We start from the raw sequence: 21329 nt of genomic DNA, 5'->3' as shown, positions 1-21329 counted from the left end.
TGATTCATGTGTAAGTTGGGGGCTGGCTGTGTGGGGGGCGGGTAGGATGACAGCTGGAAAAAGCCATTAAAGAAATTGGATGTTGCCTCCTACCCTTTGTGTCAAGACTTCATTATCCTTCCTGAGCTTGGCCCCCCACCCCCTGCACTCCCTGGGCTCACTGTGTTGGGAAGTGCTCGTGCTGCCGGAAGACTGAGATGATTTTTAGGGTGTTTGCACCTCCTGTGATTTCCTGCTGCACAGTGGCAAATACACTGACTGCCTAGTTTCAACAAAGGCAGGAAACAGCAGCCAAAGTGCAACCCAGAGCAGAGCAGCTGAATTACCCAGCGAGCTCTACACAAAATCTCAGGGCAGAGTCCTGGGAATCCTGGATTTTAAGTGAATGAGCATTTCCAGCAGCAGCACACCTGGGCCCTGGGTTCAGAACCAGAGCCTCGAACCTGTCTGTTCTACACCCTCCATGTCATTTCCCAGGAACTGTTAACAATAGACCATTTGCAGCAGCTGCCCAGAGCACACCTGACCCCTCAGGCTGTAGTTATGGGTGATGTTAACTCCCCTCCAGGGAGTCATTAGCACCTCCACACCCAGCCTGAGAGGTCATGGCTGCTAACGGGCCACCAAGGATTCAAAAAATATCTCAGGACTCAAAATCACCCATTGTGGAACTCCCCATCCTGGGGGAGGTACTGGGCATTCCCACTGGAACCTGAGGGTATATAATCTTGGGGTCTTGGGACTTCTGGCCCACTCATTGGATCCAGAGGAGGACCAGAACCTCGACCAGACTGTGACCACCACTCTCACCAACAGGTTAACCTTTCCTCTTACTTTGGACTCAGGGGAACCACGTGGGGCTCAGCACGGGGGCCAACAAACACCATTCTGTTCGTGCCCCAGGCTGCTGGGTTATACATCTGGGTTTTGTGGGTTAAAAGCAATTGTTTGTCCACATAATTGTACTTATTGTATTATTTTTATTAAGTTGTAACTCTGATTTATATTCTGAGTTGGATTAATTTCTCCGGTTTACCTTTAAACCAGCACAATCTCTTAAGTAAAAAGGGAGAGACACAGTAATATGTATTCCTGATGAGCATTCCCAAATAAAGAACATCTTGCAGTTTCCCTGAACAACCAAAATCACAACTAAGAACTAAAAGGAATTAAAAATCCAACAAAGATCTGATGCCAACAAGAGGCCTTTGTTTCCAAGACCAGTTGTCTTTCCTACTATGGAACTGAGATTTTTTCTTGATGCAGATGCACCACAATTAGCACTGATGGACTCTGCTGTTAATTGTTTCTGCAGGGAGGTCAATGGCTCAGGAGATGGGGAGTTAAAGTGTTTGTAACTCAGGCCAGCCCTTCTGAGGAGCAGGAAGAGTGCTGAAGGAGGGAAGCTGCTACTGCTGTTCCCCAAGTTCGTCTCAGGATCTTGTTTGTGCCCGGAGTTATCAAGCCTTTCCCTCTCCAAGGGTTAAAATGCAGTTTAAAATAAGATTTATGAACTCATAGAATCACAGACTGCCCTGAGCTGAAAGGGAGCCACAAGGATCATTGAGTCTAACTTCCTTCCCTGCATGGGACACCCCAACAATCCCACCATGTCCCTGAGAGCGCTGTCCCAGCGCTCGTTGAACTGGGAAGAAGTAAATAGGGCTGCACAGTGAGAATCCTAACACTGGTGAGGGAGGGAAGCCAAGGAGCAGCAGTGAGGTGTGTGCAGTGCCCTTGCAGGCTGCCCTGCACACTCCCAGAGAGCAGCACTCTGCCAGGCGCTCCCGACGCTGCCCTTCACACTCCCAGGGCACTGGTGCTCCGAGCGGTGCTGTGCACACCCCCCACGGCCTGGCACGGTCACAGCCTGCCTGCGGTGCCCGGCTAGCACAGCGTGCCCGAGCTCACAGCCCTGCTCTGTACACATGCCCCACTCGCAGGCTCACACCCGTACCCAGCACACCTGCACCCAGCACACCTGTGCCCAGCACACCTGCACCCAGCACACCTGCACCCAGCACACCTGTGCTCAGCCCACCTGCACCCAGCACACCTGTACCAGAGCACCTGTACCAGAGCACCTGTACCAGCACACCTGCCCCACAACCCCACACCAGGGCCCTGAAGGTGCACAGGGCTGTTGGTGACAGCATGCCCCTGCTTGCAGGAGCACACAGGTCTCCTGGGTGCCCCACACACACATCCCCTCACCCGAGTGCTGCGCTTGCCCCCGTGCCCTACACACCCAGGGCCCATTTGCAGGTGCTGCAGACTCCCAGCAGGACCCTGCACGGGCCTCCTGTTCCCACCAGCATTGCCAGCACGGCAGTGCCCGCGTGGCACCTGCTCCTGAGCATCACCCTCAACCTGGACCCTGCACACACATCCTACTGCCACAGCACCCTGCTCCCCCTGGCACCCGCACACAGCCCTGCAGGGATGGGGGCTCAACTGGCAGCACTAACTCAGGGCAGTGCCTGCACTCAAACCTGTTAAGCGGCCACTTTATTTTTGTAGAACACTTGGATAAAAAGAAGGAGTGCCTGAAGGGAGGGGAGAGACTGTTTTGCCCTGTGCTTTCTCCAGCACTTCATGCTGGAAGGACATTCCCCCCTGGAGCCAGGGCTCTGGGCGCAGCAGGGGCTACAAGTCCACAAATGCTGGGGGTGCCCAGGGCCAGTTCCAGTCCTCTCCCCTGCCCATGGGGTGCCAGTCCTCTCCGCTGCCCATGGGGTGCCAGGTGTGGCCCTTTGTGATGCAGGTGCCTTTCAGGGCCCTTTGTGATGCGGGACATTGGTGGTGCCTGGAGAGCCTTGTGAGGTCACAGAGACCCGCCCTGCCCCAGGGGTATCTAAGGGGCACAGAGCCCTGGGGTACCCACCGCCAGGAGAGCCGTGCTCTTAGGAGGAAGCAGCTCCCTGCATCCCTCTCGAGCAGAGGACAACAGAGATGGATGAGGACAAGGGCACCCCCAACTCCCAGCCCCCCAACCCCTTGCCCAGCTGGCTACAAAACCAGGCACTCAGTGGGCAATGGCTGGGGGCAGTGGGCGGCTCAGACCTGCCACTGTCAGAGACTGAGGAGGGGGCCTTTGCTCACGTGGACGATGACTGGAAATACGACACCCATCCAGACCTTTCCCAATGCGCAGATGTTGCCGCGTGGGAAGAAGACGTGACACCCCAAGAGCTCTACCCATGGGAAGAAGAAGTGAGAGTCCAACAACGTTCCCAACGGGGAGCCAGAAGACACCAAGAGCTCTACGAATTTGAAAAAGATGGGAGAGTCTGAGAACTTTCCCAATGGCGGGATGGGAGACACCCAGAGCTGTACCAACGGGAAGAACCTGTGAGACGCCAGGAGCTGTACGAATGGGAAGAAGATGGTGTGAGATACCAGGAGCTGACCCGATGGGAAGAACATGTGACAGTGCAAGAGGTGTCCCAAAGGGAAGAAGAAGAGACATATCAAGAGCTGTCCCAATGGGGAGATTTGAGAGGCCAAGAACTTTCCCAATGGGGAGATGTGGCAGTCCCAGAGCTGTCCTAGTGGGAAGGTGAGAGATACCATGACCTGCCTCAGTGGGAAGAAGATCTGCAAGGGGATGGACCGTACCATTGGAAAGACAAGAGACCCAGAGCTCTCCCAAGTGGGAGACAAGGCAGACAAGGAGCAATGTCAAGAAGACTACAGTGCCCAAGAACTGCCCCAAAGGGAAGACAGGAGTGAGAAAAAGCTGTCCCAGTGGGGAGATGATGTCGGTTACAGCACCTGGGACAAACCCTGGTGCCCGCTGAATGCTGGGGACCCCGATTGTTCCCCAGGAGGGGTCCGGCTCTGCCAGCAGTGTGGGCACAGAGGTGGCAGCAGAGGTGGCAGCAGAGACAGCCCGTGACCTGCCCAGTCCAGCTCCTGCCCCGGTGAGTGCCACGGACACCGAGCCAGCAGGTGCTGCCCCCAGGGGCCTCTGCCTCTGTTGAGGAAGAGGCAGAAGGTTCTCATACCTTTGGAGAGCAGTTGCCATCGGCAGCGACACAGAGCCTGGTCCCTGCCCCACACAGCCCCTCAGAGGGCAGCGAGGCCCTGCTGGACACAAAGCAGTACATCACTGTGCTGGTTTAAAGGTAAACCAGCAGGGGAAATGAACTCAACTCAAAAGAGAGACCACAAGTCAGAATAACAATTTAATAAAACAACACAAGTATGATTATACAGACAAACAACTGGCTTCAATCCACAAAAACCCAAATGTACAACCCAGCACCCTGGGACATGAACAAAACAGTGTTCCCCGCCTCCCCCCTGAGTCCAAAGTAAAGGGAGAGTGGAAAAACCTGCTGGTGGGAGAGCTGTTGCAGGCCGGTCAAAGTGGTGATTGCAGTCCAGTTGAGGGGGGTGGTCTCAGTCTGGCCCAGAGCGGTGAGCTGCAGTCCTCCTCTGGATCCCACGAGTGGTAAAAAGGTTCCAAAACTCCAAGTTTATATATTCTCCAGTTCAGGCAGGAATGCTTAGTCCTTCCCTCAGAGCGGGGAATTCCATAAAAGGGTATGAGGACAGGAACATCTACAGGCCTCTACTGCTAACAGTTTCTGGGAAATGGCATGGAAGGCTATAGAATACACAGTTTTGGGTTACACCCATACCATGGTGAACTGGTCTCAGCTGTCCTAACTAGGACAATCACATGTGGGATCGTGAGGAAGGCTGAGCTTGTGATCCAGGGATCCATCCAGGAGCCAGAGGAACAGAGAGACCTGGAACAAACCAGGAATGCAGAAATGCAAGAAACCGTAAGAGCACCAGAGTCAGAGAGCCCCGTGTCTGCCTCGCACAGCCCCTCAGAGGGCAGTGAGGCCCTGCTGGACACAAAGCAGTCCATCACATGTGAGATCATGAGGAAGGCTGAGCCTGTGATTGAGGGATCCAGTCAGGAGCTGGAGGAACAGAGAGAGCTGGAACAAACTACGGCTACAGAAATGGTACCATTACTTACAGCAGAAAGGACAGAGAGCCCAGTCCCTGCCCCGCAGAGCCCCCCAGACAGCAGCCAGGATCTGCTGGACATGGCCTTTTGCCTCTTCAGGGAGATCATGAGGAAGGCTGAGCATGTGCTCAGCTGCTGGCTGGAGGAACAGAGGGTCCCAGAACAAAGCACGGCTACAGAAAAGATAACAACAATTACAGTAGACAGGACAGAGAGCCTGGTCCCTGCCCCACACAGCCCCTCAGAGGGCAGCAAGGCCCTGTTGGACACAGACCAGTCCATCACCCGTGAGATCCTGAGCGAGCCTGAGCTTGAGATCCAGGGATCCAGCCAGGAGCCAGAGGACGAGAGAAACCTGGAACAAACCATGGATACAGACACAGTAACAACAGTTCCAGCAGAAAGGACAGAGAGCCCAGTCCCTGCCCCACAAAGCCCCTGCTCCCCCAGCAACCCCTCACCTTCCCAGGTGAAAGCCCAGGCCCTCAGCGAGCAGGAAGAGGGAGCAGGAGGGGACTCAGTCCTGGCAGTGCAAGACACTGACGAGGGGCCCTTCCCTGGGGAGGGCATAGGCTGGAAATACTACGTTGAGCAAGACATTTCCCAGTGGGGAGATGAGGGAGACCAAGAGTTGTCCCAAGAAACATTAACACATACCATGAAGTGTCCCAGGGAGAAGACTGCATTGAGCAGGAGCTGTCCCCTGGAGAAGTCAAGAGCTACCAGGAATTGTCTGACTGGGAAGAATACAGCGAGGAAGAGGAGCCCCAAGGAGAAGTGAAGAGCTACCAAGAAGTGTCCGACTGGGAAGAAAACATCGAGCAGGAGCAGTCCCAAGGAGAAGAGAGTAGAGGCCAAGAAGTGTCTGACTGGGAAGAATACGGTGAGGAAGAGCTGTCCCATGGAGGAGTGAAGAGCTACCAAGAAGTGTCCAACGGGGGGGACACAGTGAGGAAGAGCAGTCCAAAGGGGAAGGCAGTAGCTACCAAAAACTGCCCGACCAGGAAGAATACAGCGAGGAAGAGCAATCCCAAGAAGTCAAGAGGCACAAAGAACTGTCCAACTGGGAGAACTCCAGTGAGGAGGAGCAATCCCACAGAAAAGGCAGTAGCTCCCCAGAAGTCATCAACTTGGAAGAATGCAGCATGAAAGGGCAGCCCCAAAGAAAATTCAGTAACTACCAAGAACTCCCGTCCGACTGGGAGGACTCCATTGCCCAAGAGCTGGGCCAGGATGAAGACTCCTTGGGCCAGGACTTTTCCGACTGGGAAGACTATACACCCTCCTGGCTGTCCCGATGGGAAGATGACAGCGACAGAGAGCTGGCACTGGCGGACGGGGAACACATGAGCGTCCCCAGCTTGGGGTCAAGCCCTTGCTCCCGGAGGAGGACGAGTGGGAAGAATTGAGCATGCTGGAGCTGTCCCAAGGAAGGACAAGGCACAGAAGACAGGCTGAGAATTCTTGCAGCAGAGGGGCTCCCAGTGCCCGTCCCTCACCAGGCATGGGCTGAGAGTCGGGCACCTGCCCCGTGCACACAAGTGCCGCTCTGCGCCTCACCTCCCCAGCTGGAAGCCCTGTCCCCTGGAGGGACTGAAGCTTCTCCTGCCTTCGACAAGCAGGTGCCATGGGCAGGGACACAGAGCCCGGTCCCTGCCCCACGCAGCCCCTGCTGCCCCCCCAGCCCCTCGCCTCCCCAGCTGGAGGCCCAGGCCCTCAGCAGGCAGCTGCCTGTCCCCACCAAACGTCTCTCCCGCTTCAGGCGGGCGCTCGGGGCTCTGCGCAGGCTGTTCCGCTCCTGCACGGCGGGACAGCCCCAGGATTAGGCCCCGCTCCAGCGCCAGGCGGGCCCAGACACCTCTGCAGTGCTTCCAACACAGACACTGACACCACCACCCACCTGAGACACTGATTCCAATGCCTGACTACTCCTGCAGGGAATGAGCAAAGACAGGACCTCTTGCTCCCAGAACCTCCCTGCAGGATGACAACAAATATGATTACTTTAAAACAAACCAAAGATGGTTAAGTCAGGGAGCTAATTTATGTAATTAAGCTAGTTATGTAATTAATCAATTTAATTATAATCATTATAATATATCTTTATAATATTTAGGTAGATTTATTAGGAAGATAGACTTACATAAGATAGATAAGACTACATTTAAATATCATAGTAAATATATTTATAGGACATATAGATAGGTTCTTTCAGTTAGATGATAAGAATTATAGAAGACAGAATATTAGAAAGCTCTTGGGCAATGTCGTCTTCCCAGTCGCACAGTTCTTGATATCTCTTGACTTCTTGACTCTCGTTTTATCCCCACAGGTTGAGCTCTCACACTGTCCCACGTTCTTCCCATGGCTGCAGCTCTGGACCGCTCACGTTTCCCCAGTGGAACACTTAGAAGTTGCCTTTGGAAAGATTTTTGGGTGGACCAAAGAGCTGTGAAAACAGCTAAAAAGGACTTGTTTGCCCACGTCAAAACTGTGCTTGCTTCCTAACAAAGGTGACTCCCTGGCAATAGTCAGGCTCAGAGTGTGTCTGTGCAGGCTTGGCCGGACAGGCTCCACAGTCCTGGGGCAAATGTGTTTGGATGCCAGTTCTTGGTGAGTCGGGTTCAAGGGGCAGGTTCAGTTTGCCTTTGGAGAGAACGCACACACCTGCCCTCCCACCCGCAACTGGGAACTCTCCTACTGGGAGAGCTGGGAGCTGAGCAGTCCCTCCTCACAGATCCCCAAGTGGTACCTGAGTTTTGAAATGCATAACTATCTAGAGTAGCTAAAAAATGACATCTGTACATTCTTTTCTCCTGCCTTAAAAATTTCAATAGAAAAGACACAAATCCTGAAGTAATTTGAGCAGTGTTCTGTCTTTCCTTTCTTTGTAATTTCCTAGGAAACTGCATTGCCACAGGCACCTCCACTGGATCGATTCCTTAAGGACTGCTCCTGTGGAAGGACTCCTGCAGCAGAAGTTCCCGGGGAACTGTCTGCCACAGGAGGAAGCCCACGCTGGAGCAGGGAAAGGACTCTTTCCAGTGTGGGACTCGATCCAGTGTGGGTCCCTTGCATGGGCTCAATCCTTCAGGAACGGGCTGCTCCAGCAGGGGATGGGCGAGGGGAAGCCCTCCTGTGTCGCCCCAGGCTGCTGCAGGCAGGCAATGCTGGGGAGGAACACACTGCAGCCTGGCCCCAGGGAGTGACCTCTGGGAGATGAGACTTTTGGGGAGAAATTGTTCCCTGGGAGGGAGGTGAGGCCCTGGGCCAGGTTGCCCAGAGAAGCTGTGGCTGCCCCACCGTGGGAAGTGTCCGAGGCCAGGTTGGACGGGGTTGGAGCCAGCTGGTGTGGTGGAAGGTGTCCCTGCCCAGGTGTTCTGATCCCATTAGGGAGAGATGCCTCAGCCTGAATTAAGGTGTAAATGGGACCATTTGCTGACAACAGGCGGATTTTATTTAGTACAGACTTTATTTAACAATAAATGTGAGGTAAAGAGACAGGTAGAGAGAATGGGTACTTAAATGGAAACTTCAGTAAATCTTCCTAATCTTATGTCTTGCATTCTGTAATTCCTATAGTCTAACTGCAAGCACCTATTTATGTGCCCTATAAATATGGTAATTATTATAATATGTAAATATAGTATTATCTATCTTATGTAAGTCTGTCTTCATAATAAATCTAAAATAGTCTATCTATATGTTTTAACTACATATTATAATAATTAATATTTTTTTAATTAATTACTTAACTTGCTTAATTGTAACAACCAGATAATATAGAAATGCCAGAAATAATGTTTTGCCATTGTTTCTACCTGTCAAAACTTCCTACCAAAAATTCTCTGTCCGTTTTCTGCCAGAAGTTCTCACCAGAGCTTGCTGCTGGAGTTTTCCTGCCAAAAGATCCTGCCATTGCTTATGGTTATCAAAGAACCAGTTACCCTAGCTGAGAATCTCTCCCCATCTCCCATCACCTTTTCTCTGCCACTGTGTGCTGCCTGCCTGCCACTGGAGACTGAAACTCTGCCAGCCTGGAGAAGAACTGATGCCCCCTGTGCACGTGCATGAGTTATATCTTATCCCTCTACCCTGATCATATTTCTGACGGCTGAAAGGTGCTGTTGAATTGGGACCCTGCATGGACTGGGACACAGCTCAATGTGAGCAGCAAGGCCACACATCCTGGCTGCCTTCCAGAGAACTAAGCTGCTAAGACCACCCCCAGCAGCTAAGAGATAACATTAAAAAGCAGCAGAGACAGAGAAAGAAAAAGGTATAAACCGCTTCTCCCCCACACACACACTAGCTTGGCAGAAAGATAGTATGGTGGTATCTTTGCTTCTAGAAGTAATCTTACCTTTTTCCAACCTTTTCTTATTTTTTCCTCTTCCTCTTTGCATCTCTTAGCAACTAATAAAATCAGGTTTTGGTATCAACAGATAACTTGTGTGAGTTTTGATTTTGCTCAGGGGAATATTCGAATCTGAAGTTCTTTCTGCAACATTTAAGCAGATTGTAACAGGGGTGGAAACTTGGAGGGAATATAAGTATGTAGTGAGGTCATGCAGGGAGAAAATTTGAAGGCCCAAAGCCAAATTAGAAATGAATTTGGCCACTGCACTTAAAGTCAACAAGAAAAGTTTCTATAAATCCCTTGGCAGCAAAAGGAAGGCTCAGGAGATTCTCCATCCTTTGCTGAATGTAGAGGGCAGCACAGTGTCAGGGGAGGAGGAAAAGGCTGAGGGACCTAATGCCGCCTTTACCCCAGTCTTTTAACACCAAAGCCAGTTGTCCTCAGGATACCCAGGTCCCAGGGCTGGAAGTTGGTGATGGCGAGCTGAGTGAAGCCCCCATAATCGAGGAGGAAATGATCAGTAACCTGCTCTGCCAGTGAGACCCCCACAAGTGCCTGGGCCCAGATGGAATGAACCTGAGAGTACTGAGGGAGCTGGAGAAAGAGCTGGCCAAGCCACTCTCACTCATTTACCAGCAGTCCTGGAGAACTGGAGAAGTCTCAGCTGACTGGGAATCAACAAATGTGATGCCCATCTACAAGAAGGGTTGGAAGGAGGATCTGGGGAACTCCAGGCCTGTCAGCCTGACGTCGGTACCAGGGGAGGCCATGGAGCAGATCCTCCTGAGTGCCATCACATGGCATGTGCAGGACAACCAGGGGATCAGGTCCAGCCAGACTGGGTTTGGGAAAGGAAGGTCCTGCTTGACTGAATGAACTCCTTCTATGACAAAATGACCCCCTCAGTAGCTGAGGGAAAGCCTGGGGATGTGTCTCTCTAGAATTCACTAAAGCTTTTGACACCATCTCCCATAGCATCTCCTACAGAAACTGGCTGCTTGTGGCTTTGATGAGGGAACGGTTTGCTGGGAAAAAAATGGCTGATGGCCAGGCCCAGAGAATGGTGGGGAATGGAACTAAATCCAGGTGGGGTCAGTCACTAGTGGAGTTCCCAAGGGCTCAGTGTTGGGATTGGTCCTGTTTAACATCGAGTGCACCCTCAGGGAATTTGTAGCTGACCTTAAGTTGGGTGGGAGTGTTGGTGCGCTGGAGGGCAGGAAGGCCCTGCAGAGGGACCTGGACAGGCTGGATCAATAAGGTCAAGTGTCAGGTCCTGCACTGGGCTCACAAGAACCTCATGGAACACTCCAGGCTGAGGGCAGAGTGGCTTGAGAGCTGCTCAGCAGGAAGGGACTTGGGGGTGCTGGTTGAACATGTGTACCCAGGTGACCAACAAGCCAGTGGCACCTGGCCTGTTGGAATAGTGTGGCCAGCAGGACCAGGGCAGTGATTGTCCCTCTGTGCTGGGCACTGGTGAGGCCCCACCTCAAGTGCTGTGTCCGGTTCTGAGCCCCTCACTGCAAGAGAGACATTGAGGGGCTGGAGTATGTCCAGACAAAGGGAACAAAGCTCATGGAGGGACTAGAAAACATGTCCTACAAGGAATAGCTGAGGGAGCTGGGTTTGTTTAGTCTGGAGAAGAGGAGTCTCAGGGGGACCTCATTGCTCTCTACAACTGCCTGAAAGGAGGATTTAGTGAGGTGGGGGCCGGTCTCTTCTACTGTGCCTGGAGTGGGAGAACAAGAAGAAATGGGCTTAAGCTGAGACAGGGGAGATTCAGATTAGACATCAGAAAATTTTTTTTCACTGTTAGGGTGGGCAGGCATTGGAATAGGTTGCTCAGGGAGGCAGTTGGACTGGATGATCTTAAAGATCTCTTCCAACCTTGATAATTCTATGACTCAATTCTATGATTCTATGAAGAGACCCCACTCCAGAGCAGGGGAAGGGCTGACCCCATGGGAAGAGACACACTCTGGAGCAGGGGAAGGAGAGCACATGGAGCCCTGGTGAGGCAGCAGCAGCGGAGCTCAGAGATGGCCCCGGGCAGGTGAGGACCCACAGATGTGGCTGCCCGGTCCCCAGGAGTGTTCCCAGACAGGTGGGACAGGGTTTGGAGCCACCTGGGCTGCTGGAAGACATCCCTGCCCATGGCAGAGGGGTGGGACGGGATGAGCTTTAAGGTCCCTCCCAGCCCAAACCGTTCTGGGCTCCATGGCAGGAGCAGTCAGTGGAGGGGGGAAGTCTCTCTCACCTGGGTTTCCTGGATAGTGGGTTCTCCTTCACCCCCATCACTCTCTAATCTCCCCCATTCCCCCTCTCTCTCTGAGATCATCGCTCCTTCCTCCCTCAGCAGCTGCTGCACATTTCACTTTGTTTTTCCTGGCAGGGAGCCAACTCTGGATCCTAAACAGGAACTGAATCTTTTATTGGAACGGCTCAGTGTCCCTGGGCTCCAAACTGCGGGGGCAGGGGCTGCTGGGCACAATCCTGAGCACCCTCTGGGGTGCTGGTTCTCCCTCCCTGGCTGAGCCTGTTCTGCTGTGCCAGCAGCTCCCAGGCATTGGTGTCCGCATGTCACGACAAGGAGCTTGTCAACAGCAGCTGTTGGGAGCTCTGTTTTCTGTCATGACCCATGGGGCTGAGGGGGCAAGGGGTGTCAGGTAAATGGTGAAAAAAATAAATAAAATGAATGGTGCGTATCAGATCCTCCCTGTTGTGCCTTGCTCTCTCCCTCCCCCAGCTGCTGAGCCCCCATAAGAAGCTTTGCCCAAGGCCCTTCACCCCACAGTCCCCAGGACAAGTGAGTTTCCAGCCTCTCTGTGGCTCCAAAGGCTCAAGGTGTGGCCCCTGCCCCACCCTAGGGCCCATCAACTGTGGTGAGACTGGTGAGGGGTGGTGAGACTGGTGAGGGGTAGTGAGGCTGATGGGGTGCTGGGGGTGCTGCCAGGCCTGGGGCCCTCTGGGGATGGAGAGGAGGCTGATGGTGGGCAGGAGCTGCTCTGGGCTTGGCAAAGAGGCTGGGGGGGCTGGGACCAACCCTGAGCTCCCTCTTGTTTCCCCAGATGCTGCCACAGCATCACCGGGAGCAGGGACAGGGCAGGACTGAGCTGGCATCACCTTCCTGAGCCTCGGGGTCCCCCAGGGCCAGGACCAGCTGTGGTCTCATCCTGTGGTCCACAACCAGACACTGGGGGTAAAACTGCATCTGAGGCTGGACTGAACCAAGTTGGGACCTCCAGCATGAAGTGGTTTCTTCCTCCTCCCAGAACTTCTCCAGAGCTCCTTGTGATCCTGTTTGCATTTCCCATGCCTTTCCTGTGTCTCTGTTCTTGCACTGTATGACAGAGCTCAGGCTGCTGCCACTGGATGAGACAGGTGCAGGCTGGGCCATATGCGGGTCAGTGAAGTCCTTCTGGGACACCCAGCAGTGCTGCAGTGCTACGGTGCTGCTGCTGCTCTTCTCTTTCCTTATGGTTTTATTACTTTTCCATTAAATTCCGCTGAATACTGTGCTGGTTTAAGAGTTAACCAGCAGGGGAAATGAACTCAACTCAAAGGAGAGATTATAAGTCAGAATAACAATTTATTAAAATAATACAGTAAGTACAATTATACAAACAAACAATTGGTTTTAACCCACAAAACCCAAATGTATAACCCAGAACCCTGGGGCATGAACAAAGTGGTGTTCCTTGCCCCCCTCCCCTTTAGTCCAAAGTGAAGGAAGAGGGGAAAAACCTGCTGGTGGGAGAGCTGTTGCAGTCTGGTCAAAAGTGGTGATTGCAGTCCAGTTGAGGGTGGTGGTCTCAGGCTGGTTGAGAGCAGCGAGTTGCAGTCTTCCTCTGGATCCCACGAGTGGTAGTGAAGTTCTGAAACTCCAGGTTTATATATTCTCCAGTTCAGGCAGGAGTGGTCAATCCTTCCCTCAGAGCGGGGAATTCCATAAAAGGAATGGTCAATCCTTCCCTCAGAGTGGGGAATTCCATAAAAGGATATGAGGATGCTCAGAGCGGGGAATTCCATAAAAGGGTATGAGGATGCTCAGAGCGGGGAATTCCATAAAAGGGTATGAGGACAGGAACATCCCCCCCACAGGCAGCCCGCCCCCCCCCCCCCGACAACAGTTTCTGGGAAATGGTATGGAGGGCCATAGAATACACAGTTTTGGGCTATACCCATCCAGTGATGAATCGGTCCCAGCTGTCCTAACTAGGACAATACCCACTGTTGTCTCTTCTGCTCCAGAAGGTGCCTGCTCCCAGCAGCCCTGTCCCTTCCCCTGCTCCCCCTGTGCACGTTCCATCCTGGCTGTTGGAGCTCCTGTGCTTGATGCGACAGATGTGCCCCAAGCCAGGCCCCTTCCCAGTGCTCCCCATCCTCAAGCATCCCAGGAAAAGGTTCACATGGAGACGGTTCAGAGAAGTGCCTCAGTTTTGTTTAGTTTGTTTTTCCCAAGCTGCAGGAACCGTTCTTTGGAGTTTTCTGCCAAAAGACTGTCCCCTCCTCCACTCAGCCAAAGGGATTTGGGGCTCTTTTCCCTGTTGGGGGGAAATAAAACCGATGCATTGAACCCTGGCAGGATGTGGCAGCCCTGCAGACTGCTGAGCCCGTGCTAGTCTGTGCCTGGCAGAGGACCAAAGCAGCTCAGGGAGTAATGAATCTGTGATTACTTATGCTAATAAATTGTTCCTTATTAGGGGGCAGAAGAAGTGAAACCCCAGGACTTCCCGCTGAGCTGATGCCACCCCACACATGTGACTGGGAAAGCCGTGTGTCATGGTTTCACTCCAACCAGCAGCCAAATTCTGGCTCTGGGAAGGATAGAATAATGAGGAGGGGGAGAGGAACCCCCATCTCACTGCTTTGCAGTCCCAAATTTTTGGTTCCAAAATTCCCAGTTCACAGATTCCATGTTCCTGGCTCACCCCAGGTGAAGATCCGGGGCTCTGGCATTCTGATGTGCTCCACCCGACACCCCCAGCACCCAGTACCTGCAGGACTTGGCCACCCCCAGAATCCAGCACTCCCAGCACCCTACTCTTGAGCACCCCACCACCCAGGACTCTGCACTGGGGTACCCCCAGCACCCCCAGGACCCCACACTTGGTCACCCCCAGCTCCCAGCACCCCCAGTACCTTGCATATGGCCACTCCCAAAACCCTACACACCCAGGATCCTGCATCTGTACTCCCTCAGCACCCTACACCCTCAGGACACCCAGCACCCCCAGCACAACTATCAGCCCAGCACTCCCAGCACCCCCACCATCCAGCCCTCCCTGCACTCCCAGCACCCTCCATACCCCCAGCATCCAGCACTCCCAGCACCCTCAGCACTCCCTGCACCTCCAGCACTTCCAGCACCTCCAGCACCCCCAGCACCCTCAACACTCCCAGCACCTCCAGTACTCCCAGCACCCTCCGCACTCCCAGCACCTCCAGCACCCTCAGCACTCCCAGCACCTCCAGCACCTGCAGCACCCCCAGCACTCTCAGCACCTCCAGCACCCACAGCACTCCCAGCACTCTCCATACCCCCAGCATCCAGCACTCCCGGCACCTCCAGCACCCCCAGCACCTCCAGCACTCCCTGTACCTCCAGCATCCAGCACTCCCTGCACTACCAGCATTCCCTGCACTACCAGCACTCCCTGCACCAGCACCCAGCACTTCCAGCATTCCCAGAACCCCCAGCACTCCCAGCACCCCCCAGCACTCCCCGTACCCCTAGAATCCAGCACTCCCTGCACCACCAGCACTCTCAGTACACAGCACTCAGCACCCCAAGACCCTGCATCTGCACATGCCCAGCACCCAACAGACACCCCCAGACTCCCAGCACCCACACACCTCCAAGTTCCCTGGCACCCCTAGGACCCCCCACCTGGCCCCCTCCAGCACCTGAGCACCTTGTCTCCCCCCAACACCCATTCCCAGCACCCATTCCCAGCACCCCCAGCATCCCCTGCCCTGTTTTCCTCCTCTCATCCCCTCCAGGTGTCAACCAAACCTTCGCTGCTTTGGGGACACCACAAAACCCTGGTGACCCCTCAACCCCTCCCCACAGCCCCCACCCAGGAAGGGAGCTGGACTGGGGCAACTGGGGAGACATGATGGGGTGCCCAGTGCTCCCAGTGCCCTTCTTTGTTCTCCAGTGCCCCCCACCAACTCTCCCTAGTTCTCCCAGTGCTCCCAGTACAGCTCAAGTGCTCCCAGCATCACTCCCTGGCTCCCCCAGTGCTCCTAGTTCCCTCTCAGTGCCATTCCTGGTGTGCTCAGGATCAGGCAGGGGTCGCTGGTCGTGCCCTACCTGGCCCCAGTGGGGACTCCCGGGGCTCTGTGGTTCCTCTCCTGTCCCAAGGAGCCACTCCCTGCCTGGAGTGTTTTTGCTTTTGGTTTCCAAGAAACTGATGTAAAATCAAGAAATGGGGATGGGGGGGAAGGGTCAGGGGAGGGGAAGGTGGTGTGTGTTTGTGTATAATGGGTACCAGTAAAAATACCAACATTATAATAACAGGGTATAACATTAAATCCAGAGTGTCCGTGGCAGTTTGGAACAATCCAAACAAGTCATTCCATCCGTGGTGTTACCAGTTTGTGTAGATCAGGATGTTCCCCACCCCTTGAATCTTAAACTGTAGGAAAGATGTGATGCAAACCAGGATCAGGGGAAGGGTTCGAGGACCCGTCCCTCAGGGACAGGAGGGACCGGGGCGAGACCCACGGCTTTTGCTTTTTCTTTTCCTTGCAATCCCTAAAACTGACGCAGGTGGGAGCTCAATGCCCACACATGCGAATCCAGATCGTGCTGCAAACACAATTTTAGCTTTAGCAACTCACATCATGGCTAGGCTTCGCAAACGAAGATTTGGGAAGGCTCTATCCACATTTGCTACAGGCACGCTGGTGGCTTATGAGGCCAATACGTGACAGACATATCCGATTGCAAAAGGCACAGCAGAAAGATTCCTTAGATGGTGTATTCTGCAATACACGGTTCTTTCTGTGTTGCCTTTTTTCCTCGAGAGTGATCCTGCGTGTGTTCTCAAAGGAGACAGCTGCGTTATAGATGGTGTGTCTCCAGGTCTCCCGATTTGAGGCCAGAGTAGACCAGTTGTGGTGATCAATATGGCTGAGGTTGAGATGTTGTTTCAGGGAGTCCTTGTATCTTTTCTTTGGGGCTCCTCTCATGCGGCAGCCAGTGGCAAGTTCACCATAGAGCAGGATCTTAGGGAGGCGGTGGTCCTTCATCCTGGAGACGTGCCCCACCCATCGCAGCTGTGTTCTCATCAACATGGTCTCAATACTTGTGATAGCTGTTTGCTCTAGAACAGATGTGTTGGTCACATAGTCTGACCAGTGGATGTTTAGGATTGTGCGGAGGCAGCGTTGATGGAAGCGTTCTAAGAGACGCAGGTGGTGGCGGTAGATGACCCATGATTCGGAGCCATATAAGAGAGTCAACAACACTATGGCTTTGTAAACACTGATCTTGGTGCTTTTCTTCAGGTGTTTATTACGCCATACTCTTTTGTGGAGTTTTCCAAAAGCACTATATGCCTTTGCTAATCTGTTGTCTATCTCTCCATCGATCTTACCATCTGAGGAGATGAGGCTACCGAGGTAATTAAACTGTTGGACTGATTTGAGCTCTGATTGGCCAATGGTGATGTGAGGATGATGGGGGACTTCCTGAGGTGCAGGTTGATGGAGGACCTCTGTCTTCTTTAAGCTGACTTCCAGTCCAAAGAGCTCAGCAGCATCTGCAAAGCAGGATGTTAAACGCTGCAGAGCTGCTTCTGTGTGGGCCACAAGGGCGGCATCATCAGCATAAAGCAGCTCCCGGACAAGATGGTTTTAGGTCTTGGTGTGGGCCTTCAGACGCCTTAGATTGAATAGACTTCCATCAGTACGGTATCGAATGTAGATACCGTCCTGATCATCGAGGTCTGCCATGGCCCTTTGGAGCATCATGCTAAAGAAGACGGTGAATAGGGTAGGAGCGAGAACGCAGCCTTGTTTCACACCATTCTTAATTAAAAAGGGCTCAGAAAGTGTGTTGCCATATCTGACTTGGCCGTGCTGATCCTCATGGAGTGAGATGATCATTTTAAGGAACTTGGGGGGACAACCTAAACGTTCCAAAATCTGCCACAGACCTTTTCTGCTCACAGTGTCAAAAGCCTTGGTGAGGTCGACAAAGGTTACATAGAGACCTTTGTTCTGTTCCCTACACTTCTCTTGCAGTTGTCTGAGGACAAATCCCATGTCTGTGGTGCTCCTGTTGGCTCTGAAACCACACTGACTTTCAGGAAGGATTCCTTCTGCTATAGTGGGTATTAGTCTGTTCAAGAGTATTCTTGCCAGGATTTTGCCAGCAATGGAGAGCAGAGTAATACCACGATAGTTTGAGCAGTCAGATTTAATTCCTTTCTTCTTATACAAGGTGATGATGACTGCATCACGAAGGTCAGATGGTAGTTTGCCAAGTTCCCAACAGCGCACCACGAACTCATGAAATTTGGTGTGGAGTGCAAGGCCCCCATGTTTCCAGATTTCAGGTGGAATTCCATCAACCCCAGCTGCCTTGCCGATTTTCACCTGCTGTATGGCCTTGAGGGTTTCTCCTAAAGTGGGAGCAGTATCCAATTCATACTTTACTGGTTGTTGTGTGATGGACTGAATTGCTGAGTCTTGGACTACGCGGTTGGTACTGAAGAGAGTCTGAAAGTGTTCAGACCATCAATTCAGAATGGAGGTTTTATCTGTCAGAAGTGTTTGACCATCAGCGCTGAGTAGAGGGCTTTGTACCTGGTATGTAGGCCCGTATGCTGTTTTCAAGGCCTCATAGAAACCTTTGTGATCACCTGTATCTGCGCATAATTGAGCTTTTTCAGCTAGATCAATCCACCATTTGTTCTGGATGTCACGGAGTTTCTGTTGGAGCTTGCTGCATGCAAGACGAAAGGCTGTTTTTCTTGCGTGACAGGATGGCAGTGCAAGGTGTGCTTGGTGGGCGGTTCTCTTCTTCCTCAACAAGTCTTGGATTTCTTGGTTGTTTTCGTCAAACCAGTCCTTGTTCTTCTTGAGGGAGAACCCTAAGAATTCTTCAGAGGATTGCAGGATGCTGTTTTTAATATGGTGCCAGATTGTTTCAGGAGAGGAATCTGCAGAAATGTTTTCGAGCCTAGTTTGAAGGTTTGCCTGGAAACTGTCTCTTACTGTGGCTGATTGGAGATTGTTAACTTGGAGTCTTCTCCTTGGGATGCTGCCCCTTTTTGGTTTGAATTTGATCTTGAAATTGAGTTTACAGCGCACCAGCCGATGGTCTGTTTGGCATTCTGCGCTGGGCATCACGCGGGTATGATGGACATCACGGATATCTCTCCGTCGCACCAGGACATAATCAATGAGGTGCCAATGCTTAGAACGGGGGTGCATCCAGGTTGTCTTCAGACTATCTTTCTGCTGAAAGATAGTATTAGTGATGGTGAGTTGTTGCTCTGCACAGAATTCTAGCAGAAGTCGACCATTATCGTTGCAGTTTCCAACACCATGCTTGCCTAATACTCCTTTCCAGGCTTCAAAATTCTTGCCTACTCTGGCGTTGAAATCCCCAAGGATAATGATCTTATCGTCTGCAGGAACCTTTTGGGTAAGGAGGCGCAGGTCAGTGTAAAATTTATCTTTTTCAGCAGGGTCAGCTTGGAGAGTTGGGGCATATATACTAAAGATGACAACATGTTGCTTGTTGTTTAGTGGAAGGCGTAGGGAGATAATGCGGTCAGTGACCTGTCGGTAGATTTTCGAGTTTAGGAACAATGGAGTTTTTGATCATGAAGCCGACTCCTGAGAGGTGTTTTTCGGTTCTGGGCTTGCCTGACCAAAAGAGTGTGTGACCGGCACCATGTTCTCTGAGGCTGCCTTCTTCATGAAGGCGAACTTCACTGAGAGCGGCAATGTCGATGTTGAGACGAGCCAGCTCATGGGCAATTAGGGCAGACCGACGCTCAGGGCATCCGCCGTCCGCAGAATCGAGCATGGTTCTGATGTTCCAACATGCTAGAGTTAATTTAGGTACACCTTTGGAGGCAGGTGCGTGCCTTTGTCTTTTGATCTTTGTGCGACCGCATTGGAGGAAGATGCCCGTTGGCCTGCGGTTAACCAACCGGGTGAAGGTGGAGATGAGCTTTGTTTAGGCCACCTTTTCTAGGCCCCTCTCCGAGTGGAGTAAGCAGTGCTGTCCTTGGAAAGGCTGCTTGGTCGTTCAGGGTGCTGCCTCAAGAGACTGTCATCTCCGGTCAGTCTCAAATGACCAATATCCTGAACCGCCTGCATGCAGGGTTGGGTCTGCAGCTTCCAGTGCACCTTTCACCTGCCATTTCGACCCTCGCCCGTCGCTACAGGACTTTTTGCATGTGGGTAAAGCCTTCAAGCCTGCGCAATGGATTTTTTAGGTGAGATGCAGCATGCGCGGAACTGAACCCACCCTTTAATCCAGAGGTTCATCTGCCAGGGCCAAGCGAGCTTGGATGGTGGAAGTGAGGTCCTCAGGATGTAGGTTTGATTAGAGTGACCTTCTCTTAGATGGATGGCCTTACAGGGCTAAACGAGCTCCACCTGCCCGGGTTTGGGATTAGAGTTGACCTTCTCCTAGGATGACTGCCAGAAGGCTAATGAGCTCATCCTGCCCACAGATTTATTGTATCCAACCCTACAGTTTTGACCTGTCTGGCATGGGCGACCCTACCGAAGGCATGTACCATCGCCAGCATAGCTCGCAACCGCATAGGGGTATACAGGCTGCATTCTTACTGTTAAAAACGATTAGGTCAAGTCTTACACTACCTAGTTTTCTGCCATCTGTCTATATTCATCCCAGGGAAGCACCCAGGATCAGCCCTTTGTCCTGACCAACCTTTCAGGATGTAACAAATAAATCCAGGACATACCAAACCTGGGCAGTAGCCGCGGGTGAACCAAAAACAGACAAACGAGTGAAACTGTTCTGGCCACCGTACCCACCTAGGGCTCGAGGACCTCTCCAGGCCCTAGCCCAACCAAGATCTCCAAGCCCCAGAGGAAACTATTATCCACCCTGATCTTTACCTCCCCCACCGTGTCTCCTCATATCTTCCCACACACTACTTACCTGACCACTCTCCAGTCCGAGGACCCCCACAGCCTGCCTGGCACCCTCCCCCCCCCCCTTCCCCAAACCAGACCGGCAAACCTCTGTGTCCTCCGAGGCTTCCACTCTTCTCTCTCTCTCCTTTCTCACGAGGGCACAAGGCCACGCCGGTGAAGCTCCCACTCTCCTTTCCTGCTGGGGGGGAGGGGACGGGGGGTGGCCCCGCGCGGGACCAGGGGCGGCCCCGGGCTGCGCGGGAACCGAGGGGCGGCCCCGCGGCCGCACGAGAACCGCGCGGGAACCGAGGGGCGGCCGCGCGGGAACCGCGCAGGAACCGAGGGGCGGCCCCGCGGCCAGCAACTCACATGAATTAAAACCGAAAGGTTTGTACTCACCAAATACTTTAGAATTCATTGCAAACATACAATTCATTCCACACACTTACAGAAAGTGACTTTTGTAGCCCAAGTGTTCCCGAGTGGAATTTTTTTCCTACAGACAAACTGAATACACATTAATACACACTCACTAAATGTTTGTATTTCCTCAGCATTAACACAAAATTTAAGGTTTAATAAGCCCAGAGCATCTGGGCAAACCTCTTGCACAAGGAGGCAACAGCACCTTGTCCGACTGACACTGGGTAACTTCAGAACCTACAGATGCACCCCCTGTTAACCAGTTGTACAGTTTCACCACCAGGTGGGACTTGAATCCACTTGGAAATTGTCAGACTGCAACTCACTTCATAACAATCCCCAGCCAAAATGACATTTAATAGAAAATAATCAATTGTATTTTCAATTCAATAACCCAATTACATTACAGAGCTCAAGTTTTGTGCAGTT

At 52.6% G+C, this 21329-nt stretch overlaps 1 protein-coding gene across 1 annotated transcript; it reads left to right on the top strand.

The window, feature by feature from the left end:
• Positions 1 to 2952: 2952 nt before the first annotated feature.
• Positions 2953 to 6813, top strand: LOC114003831. The gene is given in 7 exon segments (XM_027751188.2): positions 2953 to 3213; positions 3952 to 4103; positions 4679 to 5628; positions 5631 to 5933; positions 5936 to 6346; positions 6349 to 6419; positions 6421 to 6813. Coding segments are annotated over 7 exon segments (2541 nt in total).
• Positions 6814 to 21329: the final 14516 nt, after the last annotated feature.

This window comes from Pipra filicauda, unplaced genomic scaffold (assembly GCF_003945595.2).
Source record: "Pipra filicauda isolate LSUMZ 115617 unplaced genomic scaffold, ASM394559v2 scaffold779_size94194_pilon, whole genome shotgun sequence".
Taxonomy (NCBI): Eukaryota; Metazoa; Chordata; class Aves; order Passeriformes; family Pipridae; genus Pipra; species Pipra filicauda.
The sequence above is the reverse complement of the archived record's forward strand: the minus strand, read 5'-3'. Positions and strand labels throughout refer to the sequence as shown.